The sequence below is a fragment of the Pan troglodytes genome, chromosome 9, assembly GCF_028858775.2.
Source record: "Pan troglodytes isolate AG18354 chromosome 9, NHGRI_mPanTro3-v2.0_pri, whole genome shotgun sequence".
Lineage (NCBI taxonomy): Eukaryota > Metazoa > Chordata > Mammalia > Primates > Hominidae > Pan > Pan troglodytes.
Window position 1 is genome coordinate 11,052,746 of NC_072407.2, and position 22,594 is coordinate 11,075,339.

Sequence of the window (22,594 nt, forward strand, 5' to 3'; positions counted from 1 at the left end):
AAAGATCTCAACCCTCCACCTGAAGGAACTAGAAAAAGAAAACCTAAAAGCCAGATGAAGAAAGAAAATAAATATTAGAACAAAGATAAATGATGTGGAGCACACAAAAATAATAGAACCAACAAAACTGAAAGTTGGTACTTTGAAAAGATCAGCAAAATTGACAAAGGTTTAGCTACACTGATCAAGAAAAAAAGGACTCAAATTACTAACATCAGGAAAAGTGGGGACAATACTACTGACTTTGCATAAAATGAAAGGGCTCATAAGAGAATACTAGGAGCAATTAAATGCCAACAAATTAGATGCACTTAGATGAAATTCACAAATTCCAAAAACACAAATGACCAAAACTGACTGAAGAAGAAATAGAAAATCTGAACTCAACTCACCAATAACAAAAGACTGGTTTAGTTATTTTTAAATTTTCAACAAAGAAAACTCAAAGATGATATGGCTTCACTGGTAAATTCTACTACACTTTTGAAAAATTAACACCAGTATTCTCAAACTCTTCCAAAAAATAGGAGGAACACTTCTTAAGTTATCCTGTGAGGCAAGTATTAATCTGATGCCAAAGCCAGACAAAGACATCACAACAAAAGAAAAATGGCAAACCAAATCCAATAGCGTTTTAAGAGGACTATACAAAATGACTTAGTGGGATTGATCCCAGAAATGCAAGTATGGTTCAACAAATGAAAATATATCAGTGCTGTACATCATATTAATACAGTGAAAGGGGAAAAATTACACGATTATCTCAATTGATGCAGAAAAAGCATCTGACAAAATCCAATGCCCTTTTATGACCAAAAAAAAAAAAAAAGGACTAGAAGTGAACTCACTCAGCCTGACAAAGGACATTTATGAAAAACCCACAGTTAACATTGTACTTGATAAACTTGATGAAAAAGTGAAAGCTTTGTTCTTAGAATCAGGAACAAGACAAGAATGTCCACTCTTGCCACTTCTATTCAATGTCATACTAAACGTTCTAGCTAGTGCAATTAGGCAAGAAAAAAAGAAAAGGTATCATGATTGGAAAGGAAGAAGTAAAACTATCTCTACTGGCAGATGTTATGCTCTTATATATCCAAAATCCTAAAGAACCCAGTAAAAAACTATTAGACCTAATAAACTCAAAGTTGCAGGATGCAAAATCAACAAAAATAGGTTATGTGCCTATAGCAATGAACAACCCTTAAAAGAAACCAAGAAAATAATTTCATTTATAATATGTGAAAAATAGAGGTGTAGGACTTGTCTGCTGAAAACTACAAACCATTGTTGAAATTAAAGACGTAAGTAAATCCTGCGTTCATGTATTGGAAAACTTAATATCATAAAGATAACACTCCCCCAAAGCAATCTACAGATTCAAATGCAATCCCTATCAAAATCTCAGCTGCTTTTGTTTTTTTTTTGTCAGAAATGGACAAGCTGATCCTAAAATTCATAAGGAATTGGAAAGGACCCAAGATAGTCAAACTGCCTTCATAAAGAAGATAGTTTTAGAATGTATACTTATCAATTTCAAAACTTACTAAAAAGCTGCAATAATCAAAGCTATGTCTTACTGGAATAGAATTAAGAGTCCAGAAATAAACTCATACATCTATGTCCAATTAATTTTTGACAAGGGTGTCAAGGCATTAAAAGAGAAAATAATAGTTTTTCAACAAATGTTGCTGGGACCACTTGATTTCCATATGCAAAAGATTGGAGTAGGGGCCTTACCTCATATCATGTACAAAAATTAACTCAAAATGGGTCAATTGTCTAAATATAAGAGCCAAAATCATAAAATTCTGAGAAGAAAATATAGAAATAACTCTTCATCACCTTAAATTTGGTAATCAATGCTTAGCTATGACACCAAAGATACAAGCAACAAAAGAAAAAATAGATAAATTAGACCATCAAAATGAACACTTTTGTGCATCAAAAGACACCATCAAGGCAGCGAAAAACCTACAGAATGAGAAAAAACATTTTGAAAATCATATATCTGATAAGGGTCCAATATCAGGAAAATACAAAGAACCCTTACAATTCAATAACAAGATAAGGAACAGTTTTTTAAATGGACAAAGGACTTGAATAGATATTTCTCCAAAGAAGATATACAAATGGCCAAAAAGTATAGGAATAAATGTTCAGGATCATTAGTCATTAGAGAATTGCAACTCAAAACCATAATAACACCCACTAGGATGGCTATAATAATTACAAAAGGAAAACGAATAGGGTTAGCTAGGATGTGGAGAAATTGTTTGGAATTGTATATCGTTGTTAGGAATATAAACTGGTTCAGCCACTGTGAAAAACACTTTGGTGGTTCCTCAAAAAATTAAACATAGAATTGCCATATACCCCAGAAAATTGAAGACACATATTCACATTAAAAAGTGGAAACAACCCAGATGTCCATCAACTAATGAATGGATAAACTTTGCTATATACATACAGTGGAGTATTATTCTGCCATAAAAAAGAATGAAGTACTGATACATGTTAAAAAAAAAAATGGATGGACCTCCAAAACATGCTAAGTGAGAGAAGTCAGACCCAAAAGGTCACATACTATATGATTCAATTTATGTGGAATGTCCAGAATAGGCAAATTCGTAGAGACAGTATAAGGAAAGGGAGTGTGTATGGGAGTGACTCCTAAATTAATATGGGGCTCTTTCTTGGTAATGAAAATGTTCTGGAATTAGATAGTGGTGATCATTGTACAACATTATGAATGTATTAAAAACCACTGGATTGTATTCTTTAAAATAGCTAATATGGTGAATTTTATATTATGTGAATTTTACCTTTTTTTAAACTTAAATTCTAAGCTTAATAGAGAATGAAGTGATTTCACTAGAGCCACGATAGAATGGGAGAAAATTAAAGAATCAATGTAGTGTAATGGGACTCTGATAAAAGTTGGAGAATATACAAAAAGTAAGGAAGTAAAAATTGAAAGGATAGGAAGATGCATTTAGCTATTGATTTATCCAATTTTATACTCATGGCAGGATAGTTCTAAGTAATAAAGACCAGAGTATGAGCAAGGAATTAGATTGTTTGCTGATGGTCATTAGAGATAAGAAAGTCAAAGGTCTATCAGTCTGGGTTGCTGGAAGGGGTGTCTGTGTCAGTGTTGAAGTAACCTATTAAAAGACTGTCAGGATTTGGGGTGAAAAGCAACAATGTGAAGCAAGTAACTGAAGTTTTTATTGGCCTAGTACAATTACTTTAGTGTTGGTCATTCACAGTACATTAGGCTCTCTGAGGGCAGGTATTTGTGTATCTTGCACATAGGAGATAGTAAATATGTGTTGAAAAAATGAATGCGCAATAGCTTAATATATTACAACATCAAGAACAGTATAGCTAAATGGCATAAACTAGTAAGAAGTATTTTTGCATGAGAGAAAATACTAGGAAGTGGAAGGGAGGTACAAGTAGATCAGAACAATTTCCAAGATTGTAGTGCTTAGAGGATAGAAAAAGGTGCCTTTGATGATGCCAAGATCCATTTAGCAAGGGAGAAGGAAGAGTCTGTAAAGAACTTGAGAATGTATATAGATTTTTCTTTGAATGGAATGAGGGTTTCAGAAAACATGACGGTAAAATTTCAAGAAGGGGAGGTCAGCAGGGAAGAAGTAAGGGAAGAAAAGGATATTCAGAGAGAGCAATAAATAAGAGGATAGCTGATTGGAGGGATTTGCACCTTTCCAGGAGACCTCAAATATTTCCAAGAATGTCAAGAACAAAGAACAACATTGTATTGACTGTCCTAAAGATTATGGAATTGAGCAGATTGACATTCCACAAAGTGTTATAGACCTGAATAAAGTTAACAGATCTCAGGACCAGGCTCACACTTGTAATCCCAACTCTTTGGGAGGCTGAGGCAGGAGGATCACTTGAGGCCAAGAGTTCAACACCAGCCTGGGCAGCATTGAAAGACCCTGTATCTAAAGAAAAAAAAAGAAAAAAAAAAACATTATCCAAGCATGGTGGCACATGCCTGTAGTCCTTGCTATTCAAGAGGCTGAGGCAGGAGGATTGGTTGAGGCCAGGAGTTTGAGATTGTAGTGAGGTGTGATTGTGCCATACTGCACTCCAGCCTGGACTGAGCAAGACCCTCTTTAAAAAAAAAAAAAAAAGTTAACAGACCATAATATTTGCAGCATTCACATGGTATGTTGCTGAGAAATTTGGATTTTTGTTTGCTTTTATTCAGACAGGGTCTTATTCTGTCACCAGGGCTGGAGTGTGGTGGTGCGAACACCACTCACTGCAGCCTCTACCTCCTAGGCTCAGGTAATCCTCCTGCCTCAGCCTCCCAAGTAGATGAGACCACAGGCACACACCACCACACCTGGCTAATTTATTATGATTATTATTTGCAGAGAAGGAATCTCCCTATGTTGCTTAGGCTGGTCTTGGATGCTAGGCTCAAGCATTCCTCCCACCATGGCCTCCCACAGTGTTGGGATTGCAGGTGTGAGCCACCAGGCCTGCCCTGATGTGTTTTAAGAAGTCCCTATGCAGTTGTTTAAATTGTTGAACCCAATTATACATTTATAATGGAGAATTAATGCTGATTATGATATAACTGCATGGTTTTAAGATTTTTGGGGGGTTTCAAAGCTCATTAAAAGTTTTAAAAATGGGGGTGGAGATGATCCAGATTTGCCAACTCTTTTTAAGTAAAAACATTTTTTAAATCAATAATTAACATATTAGAAGACATTTTAACATCAAAAGAAAGTCCCTTATATTGAATAAATGTAATGTTTTAACAAACTTACTACATTGTTTCTACTCTTTATTTCACCCTGAATCAGTGAAAACTTCACAGACCAGTGTGACACTTGAGGATCACTGATGTAACTTATGAATCTTCCAGAGTGGCCCTTGGATAAATTTCTCACTGAATGGCTGGATAAGAGAATTGGTTGTCCCTCAGAATTTTATGTTTTGAAAGAAGCAATAGTTCAAGGTGGACAGGTTGCTTAGGTCTATGTATAGTAAGCACAGAGCAACTTACGGGAAAACAATCCTCGAATAGAATTCTCTCTGGAGTGTTTGAAGAAGGGATTGGTTGGATAAAATATTATAAGCTCCAAGTAGAATTACAGCCTGTGATGGCTACGCTGTAGTTAGGCTTTAGTTATGACAGAATTAGTTATTTTTTGGAATCTGCTATAAACATAGATGAGATCTGAAAATATTATTTTGTCCCTCTTTCTGATTCAGTAGATCTCAACCCATGGTAGCATATCAGAATCACATTTAAAATATTTTAAAAATACAAGATCTAGGCCTGACCTTTGAAGATTGTGATTGCTGGTAGGGCCTGACATTATTTTTTTCAAAGTTCTATGGATAATTCCTGTGAATATCATATTAAAACAACTATAATTATTAGAAGTTGCTCCAGGGCAAAACTTGTCTCCCTAATATTTTCCTTCATCTTACTCAGATATGCCCTGCAAGGACTCTGCCCCGCAGATGGGGAGCATCAAGGAGAAAATGAAAGCTGGCTCACGAACAGGCAAACCACAGGTGAATTAGGATTCTAGTCTTTACTGAACATATATGCTCATTTTTAGTATTACCTGCTTTCAATTTTTTGATCTTTGAACTTTTGCCAAACATGGTTCCATCCAAGAACATGAGACTTTTATTTTCCCACAGGACACTGGACCTATTTTAGTTGGTGATACACTGTTAGCCGTATAGTCTCTCTGTGTATCTGTTCCCTCAAGAATATAGTTTCTATTTTATCTGTAGACACTATAGATGTAGAGCCTACTCAGAAAATGTTGAGAATTAAGCCTCAAGAGTAGAATCCAGAGCAATGTCACTTACCAGGCAAGAGTAGAAGAAAGCTCAAAGCATACTAAAAAGACAGGACCAAAAGATATAGGGGAAAACCAGGAAAATGATGTCACTGAGGCGAAGGGGTAAGAATATTTAAGGGAGAAATGCTTTAAAGGGTCAAAATAATACAGCCCAAGTAGTGTCTGTTCACTTAAGGAGATACTAAAATGCACTGGAATCTAAGCCAGACTGTGGTGTGTTGAGGAAAGAGGAAGTGAGGAAGCAGACAAAATTAATGCAGACAACTTATTCATAAAGACTGGCTTGAAGGAGAGGAAAGGAAGATGTTTATTTATTTCAGTGTGATTGAAGGTACCAATAAAGACAAGGTTGAGGATGCTGGAGAGAGAAGTGGAATAATTGATGGTGTGATACAGGAGGGAATTTATTTATTAGCCAATATTTATGTAGTGCATAATATGCCAGATACTGTTCTGAGGGCTGAAAATATGATTGATAAACGAAATCCCAGCCTTGTGAAGATCACATTCTAGTAGACGTATACAGGCAAATACAAGCAAATAAGGTAATTGTAGATAGTAATAATTATTACACAGAAAATAATGCAGTAGTAACTGATTAGTAGGGAGGCTACTTTGGGCAGTCAGGCAATCTTGCCCATTTGATGAGTGACATTAAACTGTGAGTCCCAAATGATAAGAGTTATCAGGCAGCATTTCTTAATTAAAGAAAATGCCCTACCCCTCCTTCCAGCAGAGCCTACATTTTCATTACAAATTTCTCTTAGAACTACCACAAACTCTTCCTGTTTTGAACTCCTTTTAGGTAAATTATTTGTAAGGCATAGTAATTTTTTGTTCCACAGTTATTTCAGTTGTCTTTTTTCCCCCTCAACCATATAATGTAAGCTACTTTAGAATAAGGACTGCACTTCACTTTTCTTTTGTATCCCTAACAGAGTATATATAGTACCAATTTGTTTGGCCCTTACTAAAATTTGATTTTCATCACTTAGAACCTCAAACATTGTCCTATCAATTTCTGGTGTATTCTGGCTCCTACCCTATTCCTTCAAATCCATTCCTTCTCTGGTAGTGTTTTGGGGAGTGACACCTTTGATTAAAAAGGAACTTAATGTTTTAGGAACCAGTGACATTCAAAGATGTGGTTGTGGAATTCAGCAAGGAAGAGTGGGGGCAACTGGACTCTGCTGTAAAGAACCTGTACAGGAATGTGATGCTGGAAAACTTTAGGAACCTGAATTCATTGCGTAAAGGTGGTTTCTATATGTTTACCTAATCTGTCCGTTTAGTAATCTCTTCCTACTGTTAAAAGCTATAGGACTGCTGAAGTGGCTAAGTTCACTTTTGGGTCTGGGTTGAGGTTTGCTAATATCCTTTGGACACAGTAGCAGATTTTCTGACTCATCTGGATGAAAGTCCTTTCTGATATTGAGCCAGAGATACAAAAGTCTATGGTGCTTTTCTGGCCTTACCCTTCAGCAGCTTGGATTACTGTGTCGGGATAGAATTATCTCCTCTATAAAAATGTCTGAAGTGTCATATATGTTTGTTGTTGTTCTTTTTATTTTCTTCACGAACAGCACATCTACTTTCCAAACCATTTGAGAGCCTTAAGTTGGAGAGTAAGAAAAAAAGATGGATAATGGAGAAAGAAATACCAAGGAAGACTATTTTTGGTAAGAACCAGGTAGATATGAGGCCATAGTAAGAAGCTTCTGTTTCCTAAACATACAGACAATGTGCAACCCAATCTTTGAATTGTTAGTTGGGAAGGAGATAGCAAAACCTAAACTTTGTGGGGGAAAAGACATTATTGGCTTTTGTTCACAGGTTCTTTTTCTTATGTGGTAAAACAGTCACATAAGGTTAGGGATAGGACCCCAGACACTTAAAGCTGTGTGACCTGAGAGAGCCTTTCTGCCAGTTTCCTCATCTGTAACATAGAGTTAATAATAGTATCTACCTCCAGGTTACTGTGAGGACTAAATGAGTTGGTGTGCCTAGTACACTTAGAATAGTGCATGGTGTGGCTGGGCATGGTGGCTCACGCCTGTAATCCCAGCACTTTGGAAGGCGGAGGTGGGTGGATCACGAGGTCAGGAGATCGAGACCATCCTGGCTAACACGGTTAAACCCTGTCTCTACTAAAAAATACAAAAAATTATCCGGGTGTGGTGGCGGGCGCCTGTAGTCCCAGCGACTAGGGAGGCTGAGGCAGGAGAATGGCGTGAACCCGGGAGGCGGAGCTTGCAGTGAGCCAAGATCGCGCCACTGCACTCCAGCCTGGGCGACAGAGAACAGTGCATGGTACATGGTTAAGTGCTACATCAATGAAAATTACCCCACCTAATTTTGAATGTTATTCTTTATTTTAAAGAAAAGAAGTCAACTTTATACTAGAGTGATTTCTAGTAATCTTCCATTTTTCCTTTTTTTTTTTTTTTTTTTAAACGGTATCACTTATTTTATTTTCTGGGAACGGAGTTCTCACTGTGTTGCCCAGGCTGGCCTCAAACTCCTGAGCTCAAGTGATCCTCCTGCCTCAGCTTCTACCTGGAGAAATTCTTAACTTTTGCCTTAACTCCCTATCTTCTTCATTTTTGTTTATTCCTCATTCTTGTTAATACTTTGTAAGAGAAAATAAAATTGTGATATTAATATAAGTTCTAGTAAGTGTAGAAAAATAAGGAATATAACTTGCTCATTACTTCAGTATCCAGAGCTATGCAGTATTAACATTTTTTAAGCCATTTTCTTTGTTTGTAATGTTTTATCTCTGGTTTCTGAATATTTATTTTCTGAAATTGTGGAACAATTTTCAAAATTTTTCCAGAATTCATCAGGAATACGTCATTTTATATCCTCTTTTCACCTAACATACCATCATGATTACCTATTTCACTAATTTTGAAAATGTGGTTTCTAATTCCCATAAAATATTCAATTATATCATAATATATTTAACCATTCCCCCTGCCCCTCCACTGTTGGACATTTAGATTGTTGCCAATTTTTCAGGCATGTCTGATAACTTCCATAGGATACCCTATTAGAAGAGTAACTTGACATTAGAGTATAAATATTTTTAGTTGTCTTACATTATGCTAAATTGTCTACAGAAAGGTTATACCAATTCATACTCTAATAAGAGAGTATTATTATCTCTTTATCATCATCCTAGCAAACATGGGTATTATTTACCTGAATTCTTTATTAATTTCATAGGCAAATTACTCTTTTCTTCCTTTCTAAGGTAAATACCCTCGGTCCCCGCTCCCACTGTGCTTTGGACCTCATTTGCCCCTACCTTTTCTCACTTGTATTTTCACCATTTCTGTCTCATTTTTCCATCAGCTTTTTAACCTTTTCTGGTCGTTACTGATTTTTAAAAGTTTTCAATCAACCCTACATCCTCCTCTAGGTATTACTCTTTTTCTCACCTCTTCTTTGTAGCCAAACTTCTCAAAGTACTTTATGCTTGTTTTTCTCATTTCCTCACGTCCTATTCCATACCCTATTTCAATTTAGCTCTTACCCCAGACATTCACCTGAAACAATTGTTGCTAAAGTTTTTAATGACTTCATGTAGCTAACTCCAATAGATATTTTTGAGACATTCCTTATCTCACTTGAATTCTCAGCAGCAAGTCACACTGTTAACTATGCCTTTTTCTTAAAACATTTTTAGGTTCTCGTAATACTTCTGATTTTCCTCTTTGGTTGGCTATTCTATCTCTGTCTTTTGCAGACTTAGCTTTCTCTAGCTATCTGATAAATTTCAGAGTTTGTCAACATTTAATCTTGTTTTGTCTTCTCTTCTTGCTCTTTTCTTCCCTAGTTTATTACATCCACAACTAAAACTTAAATTATTTCACATATATAGGATTTACAGATGTATATCCTTGGATCAGGCTTTTTCTCTGGAGATTTATATATGCTATAACATTTCTCTGGGATATCTTAAAGATACCTTAAATTCCATGAAACTAAAGTCTGATTTTTTTTCCCTTTCTACTCTTTATTATTCCCTGAGTAAATGATACTGCCCTCTACCTAGTTACACAAGATACAGTTTAACTATTCTTGACACAACTTCTTCTCCTTCACTTCTCTAATATTTGTTCCTATTTTACTTCCCCATTATCTCTTGAATGTCTCCACTTTTGTCCAACTGCAGTGCTGCTTTGCTAGTCTAGGTACCATCATCTCTCACCTGAACCACCACCTTGGCATACTTCTTAGCTCTATTATTATTGCCGCAACTCCAGTCTTGGAACCATACTGCAACCAAGGAGATCAGATTTTGTGATCTGCATTTTTTAAATACTATATTGATTTCAGTATTGTTTATTTCACAACATTCTATTCTCTGCCTACTTCTCCAATCTCATCTTGCACCACATCCTCCCCTCACTCTTTGTACTCAAGCCACACCTATCTACTTTCAGAAAATCAACATCAAATATATATTAAGCATCTATATACTGTGTCCTAAGCACTCTCACAGGTGTTGGTGTGCAGCAGAGAAAAGATGATTCTAAGGGAACGCATTCTGGTTGTCCCTAGAATGTGGCTTGCTGTCTCCCATCCCAGCTTTTGACATAGGACACTCTTCCCCCCGTTCTTTACCTAATTGACCCTTATTCCTCAGATCCCAAATAAGTGCACATTTCCTTAAGGAAGTCTTTCCTAACTTGGTTTTTTTCTGTTGTACACTTGTGCAGCACCTTACTCTTCCTTTTAGCAGTTATCACAATTATATTTTACATGTATCTCTGTGAATATTTGTCTCCCACATTAGGCTGTATGTTCTTTGAGGGTAGGCATAATGTTTCTTTTTACCCTACCTGTACATCCCCAGCCCGTGGTGCATATAGGAATAAGAGAAAAAAAGACGGATGGATAGATATTAGATAAGAAAGGTAAAAATTATTTTTTGGGTTGTCATTTAGTAAAGGGCTGTTTATGTGGTGTATTGATTAAAACTGTAGGGGTTTTTAATGTATTAACATCTTATTTAAATTCTGTGGATCACAGTTGTGGCAAATGGGATATCTCAGAGTTTTGTTTTTTACTTTTATTCATGGTGTCTGCCACACTTTTTTAAAATTTATGTAACTCTGTATTTCCCCATTGTTTTATATCTGTTCATTTTATACATGTTTTTCCATCTTAAAACTAGGAAACATTTTCTGATTATATTCTACTTTCATCTATCTCCTCATCTAAACATAAGAAATTAATCTGGAATTTACTTCAGTAAATGTAACTTATTTTCTCAAATAGTTAATGGATTGTGGTGGATTAAAGATGACCACAAAATCTGTCATAGTCTCCATCATGATGTAGACTTTGCCAAGGCAGGAGGACTTCTTGAAGCCAGGAATTCAAGACGAGACTGGGCACCATGGCAAGACTCCATCTCTACAAAAAATAAGCTGGGCATGGTGGTGCATACCTGTAATCGTAGCTGCTTGGAAGATTGCTTGAGTTCAGGAGTTGGAGGCCGCAGTGAGCTATGATTGTATCACTGCATCCCATCCTGGGCAACAGCAAGACCCTGTCTCTAAAATAAATAAATAAATAACAAAATAAAAAACAGTGAGGAAGTTATATGAAAAATGAGTTGTACAAACATGAGTAACAAAGATTTAATTAGGGAAATACAATTGGAAATTCTGCTATTACATAAATACTACTAGAACACTGTTTTTGGTTATCTGTTGCTTTTAACAGATTACCCAAAACATAGTGACTTAAAAGAGCAATCATTTTATTCTCAAATTTTGTGAGTTGACTGAGGAGTTCTTACGTTCCATACGATGTTAGCTGGGAATGCAACATTCCAGGGCTCAAATGGGATGGAATGTCCAAGATGGCACATCACATGGGTGGTAGTTAATGCTGGCTGATTCTCGGAACTTAACTGTTCTTATGGGCCAGAGCACCTGCATGTGGCCTCTCTTTGAGGCTTGGGCTTCTCACAGCAAGGTGGCTGGGTTCTAACAGGCAACATCCTGAGAGAAATCAGAAGATGTCACCTTAAAGACTAGGTCTAGAAGTGGTATAGTGTCACTTCTGCCACATTCTATTGGCTTAGCAATCATTGGATCTGCCCAGATTCAAGGAGAAGCAGAATAAACTCTACTTCAGGATGGGGAGTGTGGCAAAGGATGTGCAGCCATTTTGATCTACCATAATCTGTCCTCTGGCTACAAAATATTTGTGTTCTTCTCCCTTGCAAAATATATTTACTCTCTCCTAATAAGACCCCCAGAGTCTCACCTACTATGGCATCAAGGTTGAAGTCTAGGATCTCATCTAAATTAGGTTCAGGTTTAGAAGACATTTCTCTCTCTGAAGACTTGTGAATTAAAGGAACAAGCTATCTGCCCCCACACACCCAGTGTACACTGGTGAGGCGGAGACAGGAAATTTTATAAAATAATAGAACCAAAGCACAGATTTGATATGGGAGACGAAGGACAATGGTTATTATTTTTTATGGACTCCAGTATAAATATTAGAAAAGCGAAGACTCAAAAATGAAGACACTGAAGTTTTTTCAACATGGAAGATGACTTCAGTCTCTCATTTGTTAAGCTAGAGGACTATGATAGTCAAGTGGAGATGTCCTAGAAAGTGATGAAAACAAGGAACAGTAATGTATGTGAGTGCGAAGCTGACATGATTTGGTCACCAATAAATGTTGGAGAATAAAATTATTAGGCATACTTGAAGTTACAAGAAAAAAGTCAGTGAAATTTAATTTTTTTATTTTTATTTTATTTTATTATTATTATACTTTAAGTTTTAGGGTACATGTGCACAATGTGCAGGTTAGTTACACATGTATACCTGTGCCATGCTGGTGTGCTGCACCCATTAACTCGTCATTTAGCATTGGGTATATCTCCTAATGCTATCCCTCCCCCCTCCCCCGACCCCACAACAGTCCCCAGAGTGTGATGTTCCCCTTCCTGTGTCCATGTGTTCTCATTGTTCAATTCCCACCTATGAGTGAGAACATGCACTGTTTGGTTTTTTGTCCTTGCGATAGTTTACTGAGAATGATGATTTCCAGTTTCATCCATGTCCCTACAAAGGACATGAACTCATCATTTTTTTATGGTTGCATAGTATTCCATGGTGTATATGTGCCACATTTTCTTAATCCAGTCTATCATTGTTGGACATTTGGGTTGGTTCCAAGTCTTTGCTATTGTGAATGGTGCCTCAATAAACATACGTGTGCGTGTGTCTTTATAGCAGCATGATTTATAGTCCTTTGGGTATATACCCAGTAATGGGATGGCTGGGTCAAATGGTATTTCTAGTTCAAGATCCCTGAGGAATCGCCACACTGACTTCCACAATGGTTGAACTAGTTTACAGTCCCACCAACAGTGTAAAAGTGTTCCTATTTCTCCACATCCTCTCCAGCACCTGTTGTTTCCTGACTTTTTAATGATTGCCATTCTAACTGGTGTGAGATGGTATCTCATTGTGGTTTTGATTTGCATTTCTCTGATGGCCAGTGATGGTGAGCATTTTTTCATGTGTTTTTTGGCTGTATAAATGTCTGTTCATGTCCTTCGCCCACTTGTTGATGGCGTTGTTTGTTTTTTTCTTGTAAATTTATTTGAGTTCATTGTAGATTCTGGATATTAGCCCTTTGTCAGATGAGTAGGTTGCGAAAATTTTCTCCCATTTTATGGGTTGCCTGTTCACTCTGATGGTAGTTTCTTTTGCTGTGCAGAAGCTCTTTAGTTTAATTAGATCCCATTTGTCAATTTTGGCTTTTGTTTCCATTGCTTTTGGTGTTTTAGACATGAAGTCCTTGCCCATGCCTATGTCCTGAATGGTACTGCCTAGGTTTTCTTCTAGGGTTTTTATGGTTTCAGGTCTAACGTTTAAGTCTTTAATCCATCTTGAATTAATTTTTGTATAAGGTGTAAGGAAGGGATCCAGTTTCAGCTTTCTACATATGGCTAGCCAGTTTTCCCAGCACCATTTATTAAATAGGGAATCCTTTCCCCATTGCTTGTTTTTGTCAGGTTTGTCAAAGATCAGATAGTTGTAGATATGCGGCGTTATTTCTGAGGGCTCTGTTCTGTTCCATTGATCTATATCTCTGTTTTGGTACCAGTATCATGCTGTTTTGGTTACTGTAGCCTTGTAGTATAGTTTGAAGTCAGGTAGTGTGATGCCTCCAGCTTTGTTCTTTTGGCTTAGGATTGACTTGGCGATGGGGCTCTTTTTTGGTTCCATATGAACTTTAAAGTAGTTTTTTCCAATTCTGTGAAGAAAGTCATTGGTAGCTTGATGGGGATGGCATTGAATCTATAAATTACCTTGGGCAGTATGGCCATTTTCATGATATTGATTCTTCCTACCCATGAGCATGGAATGTTCTTCCATTTGTTTGTATCCTCTTTTATTTCATTGAGCAGTGGTTTGTAGTTCTCCTTGAAGAGGTCCTTCATGTCCCTTGTAAATTGGATTCCTAGGTATTTTATTCTCTTTGAAGCAATTGTGAATGGGAGTTCACTCATGATTTGGTTCTCTGTTTGTCTGTTATTGGTGTATAAGAATGCTTGTGATTTTTGTACATTGATTTTGTATCCTGAGACTTTGCTGAAGTTGCTTATCAGCTTAAGGAGATTTTGGGCTGAGACGATGGGGTTTTCTAGATATATAATCATGTCATCTGCAAACAGGGACAATTTGACTTCCTCTTTTCCTAATTGAATACCCTTTATTTCCTTCTCCTGCCTGATTGCCCTGGCCGGAACTTCCAACACTATGTTGAATAGGAGTGGTGAGAGAGGGCATCCGTGTCTTGTGCCAGTTTTCAAAGAGAATGCTTCCAGTTTTTGTCCATTCAGTATGATATTGGCTGTGGGTTTGTCATAAATAGCTCTTATTATTTTGAGATACGTCCCATCAATACCTAATTTATTGAGAGTTTTTAGCATGAAGGTTGTTGAATTTTGTCAAAGGCCTTTTCTGCATCTATTGAGATAATCATGTGGTTTTTGTCTTTGGTTCTGTTTATATGCTGGATTACATTTATTGATTTGCGTATATTGAACCAGCCTTGCATCCCAGGGATGAAGCCCACTTGATCATGGTGGATAAGCTTTTTCATGTGCTGCTGGATTTGCTTTGCCAGTATTTTATTGAGGATTTTTGCATCAATGTTCATCAAGGATATTGGTCTAAAATTCTCTTTTTTTGTTGTGTCGCTGCCAGGCTTTGGTATCAGGATGATGCTGGCCTCATAAAATGAGTTAGGGAGGGTTCCCTCTTTTTCTATTGATTGGAATAGTTTCAGAAGGAATGGTACCAGTTCCTCCTTGTACCTCTGGTAGAATTCAGCTGTGAATCCACCTGGTCCTGGACTCTTTTTGGTTGGTAAGCTATTGATTGTTGCCATAATTTCAGAGCCTGTTATTGGTCTGTTCAGAGATTCAACTTCTTCCTGGTTTAGTCTTGGGAGGGTGTATGTGTCGAGGAATTTATCCATTTCTTCTAGATTTTCTAGTTTATTTGCGTAGAGGTGTTTGTAGTATTCTCTGATGGTAGTTTGTATTTCTGTGGGATCGGTGGTGATATCTCCTTTATCATTTTTTATTGAGTCTATCTGAGTCTTCTCTGTTTTCTTCTTTATTAGTCTTGCTAGTGATCTATCAATTTTGTTGATCCTTTCAAAAAACCAGCTCCTGGGTTCATTAATTTTTTGAAGGGTTTTTTGTGTCTCTATTTCCTTCAGTTCTGCTCTGATTTTAGTTATTTCTTGCCTTCTGCTAGCTTTTGAATGTGTTTGCTCTTGCTTTTCTAGTTCTTTTAATTTTGATGTTAGGGTGTCAATTTTGGATCTTTCCTGCTTTCTCTTGTGGGCATTTAGTGCTATAAATTTCCCTCTACACACTGCTTTGAATGTGTCCCAGAGATTCTGGTATGTTGTGTCTTTGTTCTCACTGGTTTCAAAGAACATCTTTATTTCTGCCTTCATTTCGTTATGTACCCAGTAGTCATTCAGGAGCAGGTTGTTCAGTTTCCATGTAGTTGAGCGGTTTTGAGTGAGTTTCTTAACCCTGAGTTCTAGTTTGATTGCACTGTGGTCTGAGGGACAGTTTGTTATAATTTCTGTTCTTTTACATTTGCTGAGGAGAGCTTTACTTCCAAGTATGTGGTCAATTTTGGAATAGGTGTGGTGTGGTGCTGAAAAAAATGTACATTTTGTTGATTTGGGGTGGAGAGTTCTGTAGATGTCTATTAGGTCTGCTTGGTGCAGAGCTGAGTTCAATTCCTGGGTATCCTTGTTAATTTTCTGTCTTGTTGATCTATCTAATGTTGACAGTAGGGTGTTAAAGTCTCCCATTATTATTGTGTGGGAGTCTAAGTCTCTTTGTAGGTCACTCAGGACTTGCTTTATGAATCTGGGTGCTCCTGTATTGGGTGCATATATATTTAGGATAGTTAGCTCTTGTTGAATTGATCCTTTTACCATTATGTAATGGCCTTCTTTGTCTCTTTTGATCTTTGTTGGTTTAAAGTCTGTTTTATCAGAGACTAGTATTGCAACCCCTACCTTTTTTTGTTTTCCATTTGCTTGGTAGATCTTCCTCCATCCTTTTATTTTGAGCCTATGTGTGCCTCTGCACATGAGATGGGTTTCCTGAATACAGCACACTGATGGGTCTTGACTGTTTATCCAATTTGCCTGTCTGTGTCTTTTAATTGGAGCATTTAGTCCATTTACATGTAAAGTTAATATTGTTATGTGTGAGTTTGATCCTGTCATTATGATGTTAGCTGGTTATTTTGCTTGTTAGTTGATGCAGTTTCTTCCTAGCCTCGATGGTCTTTACAATTTGGCATGATTTTGCAGTGGCTGGTACTGGTTGTTCCTTTCCATGTTTAGTGCTTCCTTCAGGAGCTCTTTTAGGGCAGGCCTGGTGGTGACAAAATCTCTCAGCATTTGTTTGTCTGTAAAGTATTTTATTTCTCCTTCACTTATGAAGCTTAGTTTGGCTGGATATGACATTCTGGGTTGAAAATTCTTTTGTTTAAGAATGTTGAATATTGGCCCCCACTCTCTTCTGGCTTGTAGAGTTTCTGCCGAGAGATCAGCTGTTAGTCTGATGGGCTTCCCTTTGTGGGTAACCCAACCTTTCTCTCTGGCTGCCCTTAATATTTTTTCCTTCATTTCAACTTTGGTGAATCTGACAATTATATGTCTTGGAGTTGCTCTTCTCGAGGAGTATGTTTGTGGCATTCTCTGTATTTCCTGAATCTGAACGTTGGCCTGCCTTGCTAGATTGGGAAAGTTCTCCTGGAAAATTTCTTGCAGAGTGTTTTCCAACTTGGTTCCATTCTCCCCGTCACTTTCAGATACACCAATCAGACGTAGATTTGGTCTCTTCACATAGTCCCATATTTCTTGGAGGCTTTGTTCATTTCTTTTTATTCTTTTTTCTCTAAACCTCCTTTCTCGCTTCATTTCATTCATTTCATCTTCCATCACTGATACCCTTTCTTCCAGTTGATCGCATCGGCTCCTGAGGCTTCTGCATTCTTCACATAGTTCTCGAGCCTTGGTTTTCAGCTCCATCAGCTACTCTAAGCACTTCTCTGTATTGGTTATTCTAGTTATACATTTGTCTAAAATTTTTTCAAAGTTTTCACCTTCTTTGCCTTTGGTTTGAATTTCCTCCTGTAGCTTGAAGTAGTTTGATCATCTGAAGCCTTCTTCTCTCAACTCGTCAAAGTCATTCTCCGTCCGGCTTTGTTCCGTTGCTTGTGAGGAACTGCGTTCCTTTGGAGGAGGAGAGGCGCTCTGCTCTTTAGAGTTTCCAGTTTTTCTGCTCCGTTTTTTCCCCATCTTTGTGGTTTTATCTACTTTTAGTCTTTGATGATGGTGATGTACAGATGGGTTTTTGGTGTGGATGTCCTTTCTGTTTGTTAGTTTTCCTTCTAACAGACAGGACCCTCAGCTGCAGGTCTGTTGGAGTTTGCTAGAGGTCCACTCCAGACCCTGTTTGCCTGGGTACCAGCAATGGTGGCTGCAGAACAGCGGATTTTTGTGAACCGGAATGCTGCTCTCTGATCGTTTCTCTGGAAGTTTTGTCTCAGAGGAGTACCCGGCCGTGTGAGATGTCAGTCTGCCCCTACTGGGGAGTGCCTCCCAGTTAGGCTGCTCGGGGGTCAGGGTTCAGGGACCCACTTGAGGAGGCAGTCTGCCCGTTCTCAGATCTCCAGCTGCGTGCTGGGAGAACCACTGCTCTCTTCAAAGCTGTCAGACAGGGACATTTAAGTCTGCAGAGGTAGTTACTGCTGTCTTTTTGTTTGTCTGTGCCCTGCCCCCAGAGGTGGAGCCTACAGAGGCACGCAGGCCTCCTTGAGCTGTGGTGGGCTCCACCCAGTTCAAGCTTCCTGGCTGCTTTGTTTACCTAAGCAAGCCTGGGCAATGGCGGGAGCCCCTCCCCCAGCCTCGCTGCCACCTTGCAGTTTGATGTCAGACTGCTGTGCTAGCAATGAGGGAGACTCCTTGGGCGTAGGACCCGAGCCAGGTGCAGGATATAATCTCCTAGTGTGCCATTTTTTAAGCCTGTTGGGAAAGTGCAGTATTAGGGTGGGAGTGACCCGATTTTCCAGGTGCCATCTGTCACCCCTTTCTTTGACTAGGAAAGGGAACTCCCTGACCCCTTCTGCTTCCCGAGTGAAGCAATGCCTCGCCCTGCTTCGGCTTGCGCAGGGTGCACTGCACCCACTGTCCTGCGCCCACTGTCTGGCACTCCCTAGTGAGGTGAACCCAATACCTCAGATGGAAATGCAGAAATCACCCGTCTTCTGCGTCACTCACGCTGGGAGCTGTAGACCGGAGCTGTTCCTATTCGGCCTTCTTGGCTCCATATATGAAATTTAATTTTTAAAAAATTGCTAGAATATAGAGTATACAGAGTATATAGAAGCTAAATGAGAGGAATTTTGAGAAAGGAAGTGGAACATAATTAAATAAAACGGAAATGAGGACAGGTGAAAGGAAGAGACCCAATCTTAATTAGAACGGTAAAGTTTTGAGTTCTAGGAAGTACAGTAGAAAAGTACCAAAGCACTAATGTTGGAATTGGGAGTTATTTTGAGCCCAGAAAAAGGACTTCCTGCTATCTTATATTAGAGTTCTTTTTTCCTTTGTTATATGTAGGGAGTAATTGTGGCTGTATGGAAAATGGGGGCACTATGATTGCAAGTTTGCTTTTAGCTGGTTAAGGTATGGTGCCTGGGAATACAGACATGTTCTTAAAATTATTACTGGTATTTTATAGAAAGGAATATTTATTGGTAAACAGCTTGGGATAAACAAGATGCTAGAAGAAGGAATATTAGGCAGAGACTTCATACACTAGTTCCGAACCAGTGATAACTTGAATTATGATATGATATGCCACCCCCATCCTTGTTCATGTAAAGATATTTTACTCGAGCCCTATACCGTTTTTTTAGTATTCCAGAATAGCTCTCCTATTTTATTTACTAACCTCCTTTTAACATTTTTGTACCATTTATTTCTTTTATAAGTATTTTTTTCTAATCTTGCCTCACATTTCCATTCTGTATTTAAGACCCGTGATATATGCATATACCTTATACAGTTCAGCCTCCATTTCCTATTGAAGCAGTTTCCCTTCTAGTTCATGGCATTTTTTATTTCTCTTTAGACATGAAGAGTATTTCTGGAGAAGAATCATCCCATGGAGTGATTATGACAAGGCTTACCGAAAGTGGACACCCTTCTTCAGATGCCTGGAAAGGTGAGAATTGGTTATATAGGAACCAGAAAAAATGGGACATAAATTTGCCACAAGAGGCTTTCATTCCTGAGACAATTTACACTGAGGAGGAAGATTTTGAATGTAGTGAAAATAAGAAAAGCTTTGATATTAATTCAATTAGCTCAATTTGTGCTATACAACAGGGAATTCCTTCAAGAAAGGGGTCTCCAAAATGTGATAAGTTTAAAACTCACTTCAAATTTAATTTAGACTCAGTAGGTAAGCAACATTCAGAATATGAATATGGGAATGACTTGAGTTTGAGTACAGATATTCGACACCAAAAAAGTCATACTACAATGAATTCCTATGAATGTTATCAATGTGGGAAAGCCTTCTGCCGAAGTTCATCCCTTATTCGACATCAGATCATTCACACAGGAGAGAAACCCTATAAATGCAGTGAATGTGGGAGATTCTTCAACCGACGTACAAACCTTACTAAGCATCAAAAACTTCATGCTGAAGCAAAGGCCTGCACAAGCAATAAATGTGGAAAGGCCTTCAGTAAAAGTGAAGACAGTAATAATCCGACACTCCATTTTGGAAACAATTTCTATCAATGTGTTAACTGTGGAAAATCCTTCAACCGGAGCTCCTCTCTTATTCGACACCAAATGATTCATACGGGAGAGAAACCATTCAAATGTAAGGAATGTAATAAAGCCTTCAACAGGAGTTCAAACCTTGTTAAACATCAAAAACTGCATACTCGAGATAAGTCCTGAAAAAAGAAAAAAATGAAAGATTACCTTCAGTCAGAATGCAGAACTCATTCAACATCATGAATTTATGCTGGATAAAATCTCATGAATATAATGTAAGAAAACATTTGTCAGATTTTTCTTTAAATGATATCACAGAATTAATGTTGGATAGAAATATCATTGGATAGAAATCTGTTTGAAGGAATTTTCCTGGTTTTCAGATGAAGCCATAAGGCTTTGGAGTTAAACCACAGTATCACCATACAAGTGTTTGTTTATCATTATTTTGATATCCATTACCCTCACCTCTTCCTAGTTCATAAATAGGTCTATAGCATACTAATATCCACCTGATTTATTGACGAAGTAGACATTAGGCAAAGCCAAACAATACTCTTGGAGTTGATATTTAATAAAACTCAGCCCTTTTAAGAAGGTCACAAGAAATCATTAGCTCATGCGAATATAAGATAATACTTCTAAGGACAGAAATGTCTGAATCAATGGCTAAGACAACAGTAACAGCCATTTACTCCACTCCTGACAATACCCTTTGTTGTCTTGCTGTTGAATGGAGACTAGAGTTGGGAAAGGGTTATCAACTGCAATGGGAGAAGTATGTATTGCTGTTAATCTATATGTATTCTTAAAATCTGCATTTGTTTACAGCAGGTCCTTGAAAAATGTTTTTGTTTTATTATAATGTTATAATTGTTATGATGTTGATGAGAAAAATATCGATTCCCAGCCAGGGACACTGTGTGGAGTTCGCACACTCTCCCTATGTCTCCAGGTGCTCCAGTTTCAAACCCCAAAGATGTATACATTAGGTTAATTGACATATCTAAATTATCTCAGTCTGAGTTTGTGAGGAAGTGTGCCCTGCAGTGGAATGGCTCCTAATCAGGGTTTGTTCCCACCATTGCCCTGAGCTGCTAGGATGCGCTCTGTCCACCCATGGCCCTGTACTGGAATAACAGGGTAGATAATTATCTTACCTGTTTTTATTAATCCGTCTTAAATGTGCCTATAGCTCAGATTTATTTTAATGTCTGATATTGGAAGCATTTGGGGTCTTTAGAAGTTTGATGATGTTGTGACCAGACATTTGCCTTAGGAACTTAACTCTTGTTTGTATCCATTAGTCTATGGTAAAATTGGTTTTGTTATACATCATTTCACTCAAAGTTGCAGTTCCTAAGAACCTATTGGTGATGTTCAGTGCAGACTTACTGTACCTTTGGGAATTTAGGCTGGAGAGACGTCCATAGCCTAAGGTACATCATTTATACCAGACATTATGAAGTTATTAAAGTCTCCTATACTCTGTACACCAGAACTGTGTCTTCTGTAAACTACCTCAGGATCCCATCTGGTTCTTGAGCCAAGAAGTATGACTTAATCTGCCCCAAAAAATTCACACTGGAGACATTCCCAATTAATGATGATGGTAGCTTTTTGTGAAAGTTCATACCTTATTCAAAGGCAGAAAAGGTATACTGGAGTGAACTCCTATGATTAAATAATGTCAAAATCTATGTTTGTTCATCCTTTATATTGCAACACAAGTTTTATTAGGACAAAGCCCTACATAAGTAATTGATACAGAAATTCGTATAAACAAGAGGTAACTTGTAGAGAAGCCTAACAAGAGAAAAGCACTCTGAATGTAAAAAATTCTTGAGGTATAGTTCATTCATCATAGTACTTACATTAAATACAATGGATTCTGACTTTTTAATTTTAGGTATTCCAAGTCCAATATTTCAGTTTTTGAAAATAAGCTGTGATTTTCTTTTGGATGGTTGAAAGATAGAAGTACTATTTTCATCCTTTATCTTTTCTTTGAACAACTAGTTATTTGAGCCTAAGTAAAATACTTATTTTTTTCTCCTAAATCTCCAAGCTTTCTTAAAAAAGTGTTTACTATGTTCACTAAGTTTAACATAACATAGTTTCAAATAATAATTTTTGGAGTGCATTTAAAGCTCTTGCAGAGCATTTATAGCCAATTAACATCTTCTCACAGCCTTGTTTCACAAGCCTATTTATTTAGTACATTGTATTAGCATTCTCTAGAGGGACAGAACCAATAGGATAAATGTATATATAAAGGGGAGTTTATTAAGGAGTATTGATTTACACTGTCACAAAGTGAGGTCCCACAATA

At 37.6% G+C, this 22,594-nt stretch overlaps 1 protein-coding gene across 11 annotated transcripts in view; it reads left to right on the forward strand.

Moving 5' to 3' along the window:
* ZNF215 (zinc finger protein 215) overlaps positions 1-22,594 on the forward strand; it is a 62,310-nt gene that overhangs the window by 9,552 nt on the left and 30,164 nt on the right. For 3 of the 11 annotated variants that reach the window (XM_009459845.4, XM_009459843.4, XM_054662001.2), the window contains 4 exons: positions 5,492-5,574; positions 6,997-7,129; positions 7,457-7,552; positions 19,604-21,962. In XM_009459845.4, coding sequence (XP_009458120.1) covers positions 5,492-5,574; positions 6,997-7,129; positions 7,457-7,552; positions 19,604-20,445 — 1,154 coding nt within the window. In that variant the 3' untranslated portion in view covers positions 20,446-21,962. Of the gene's footprint in view, positions 1-5,491; positions 5,575-6,996; positions 7,130-7,456; positions 7,553-19,603; positions 21,963-22,594 lie in introns of those variants that run through there. The other 8 variants (XM_016920287.3, XM_024346946.3, XM_054662004.2 and 5 more) reach the window with 5 other exon arrangements.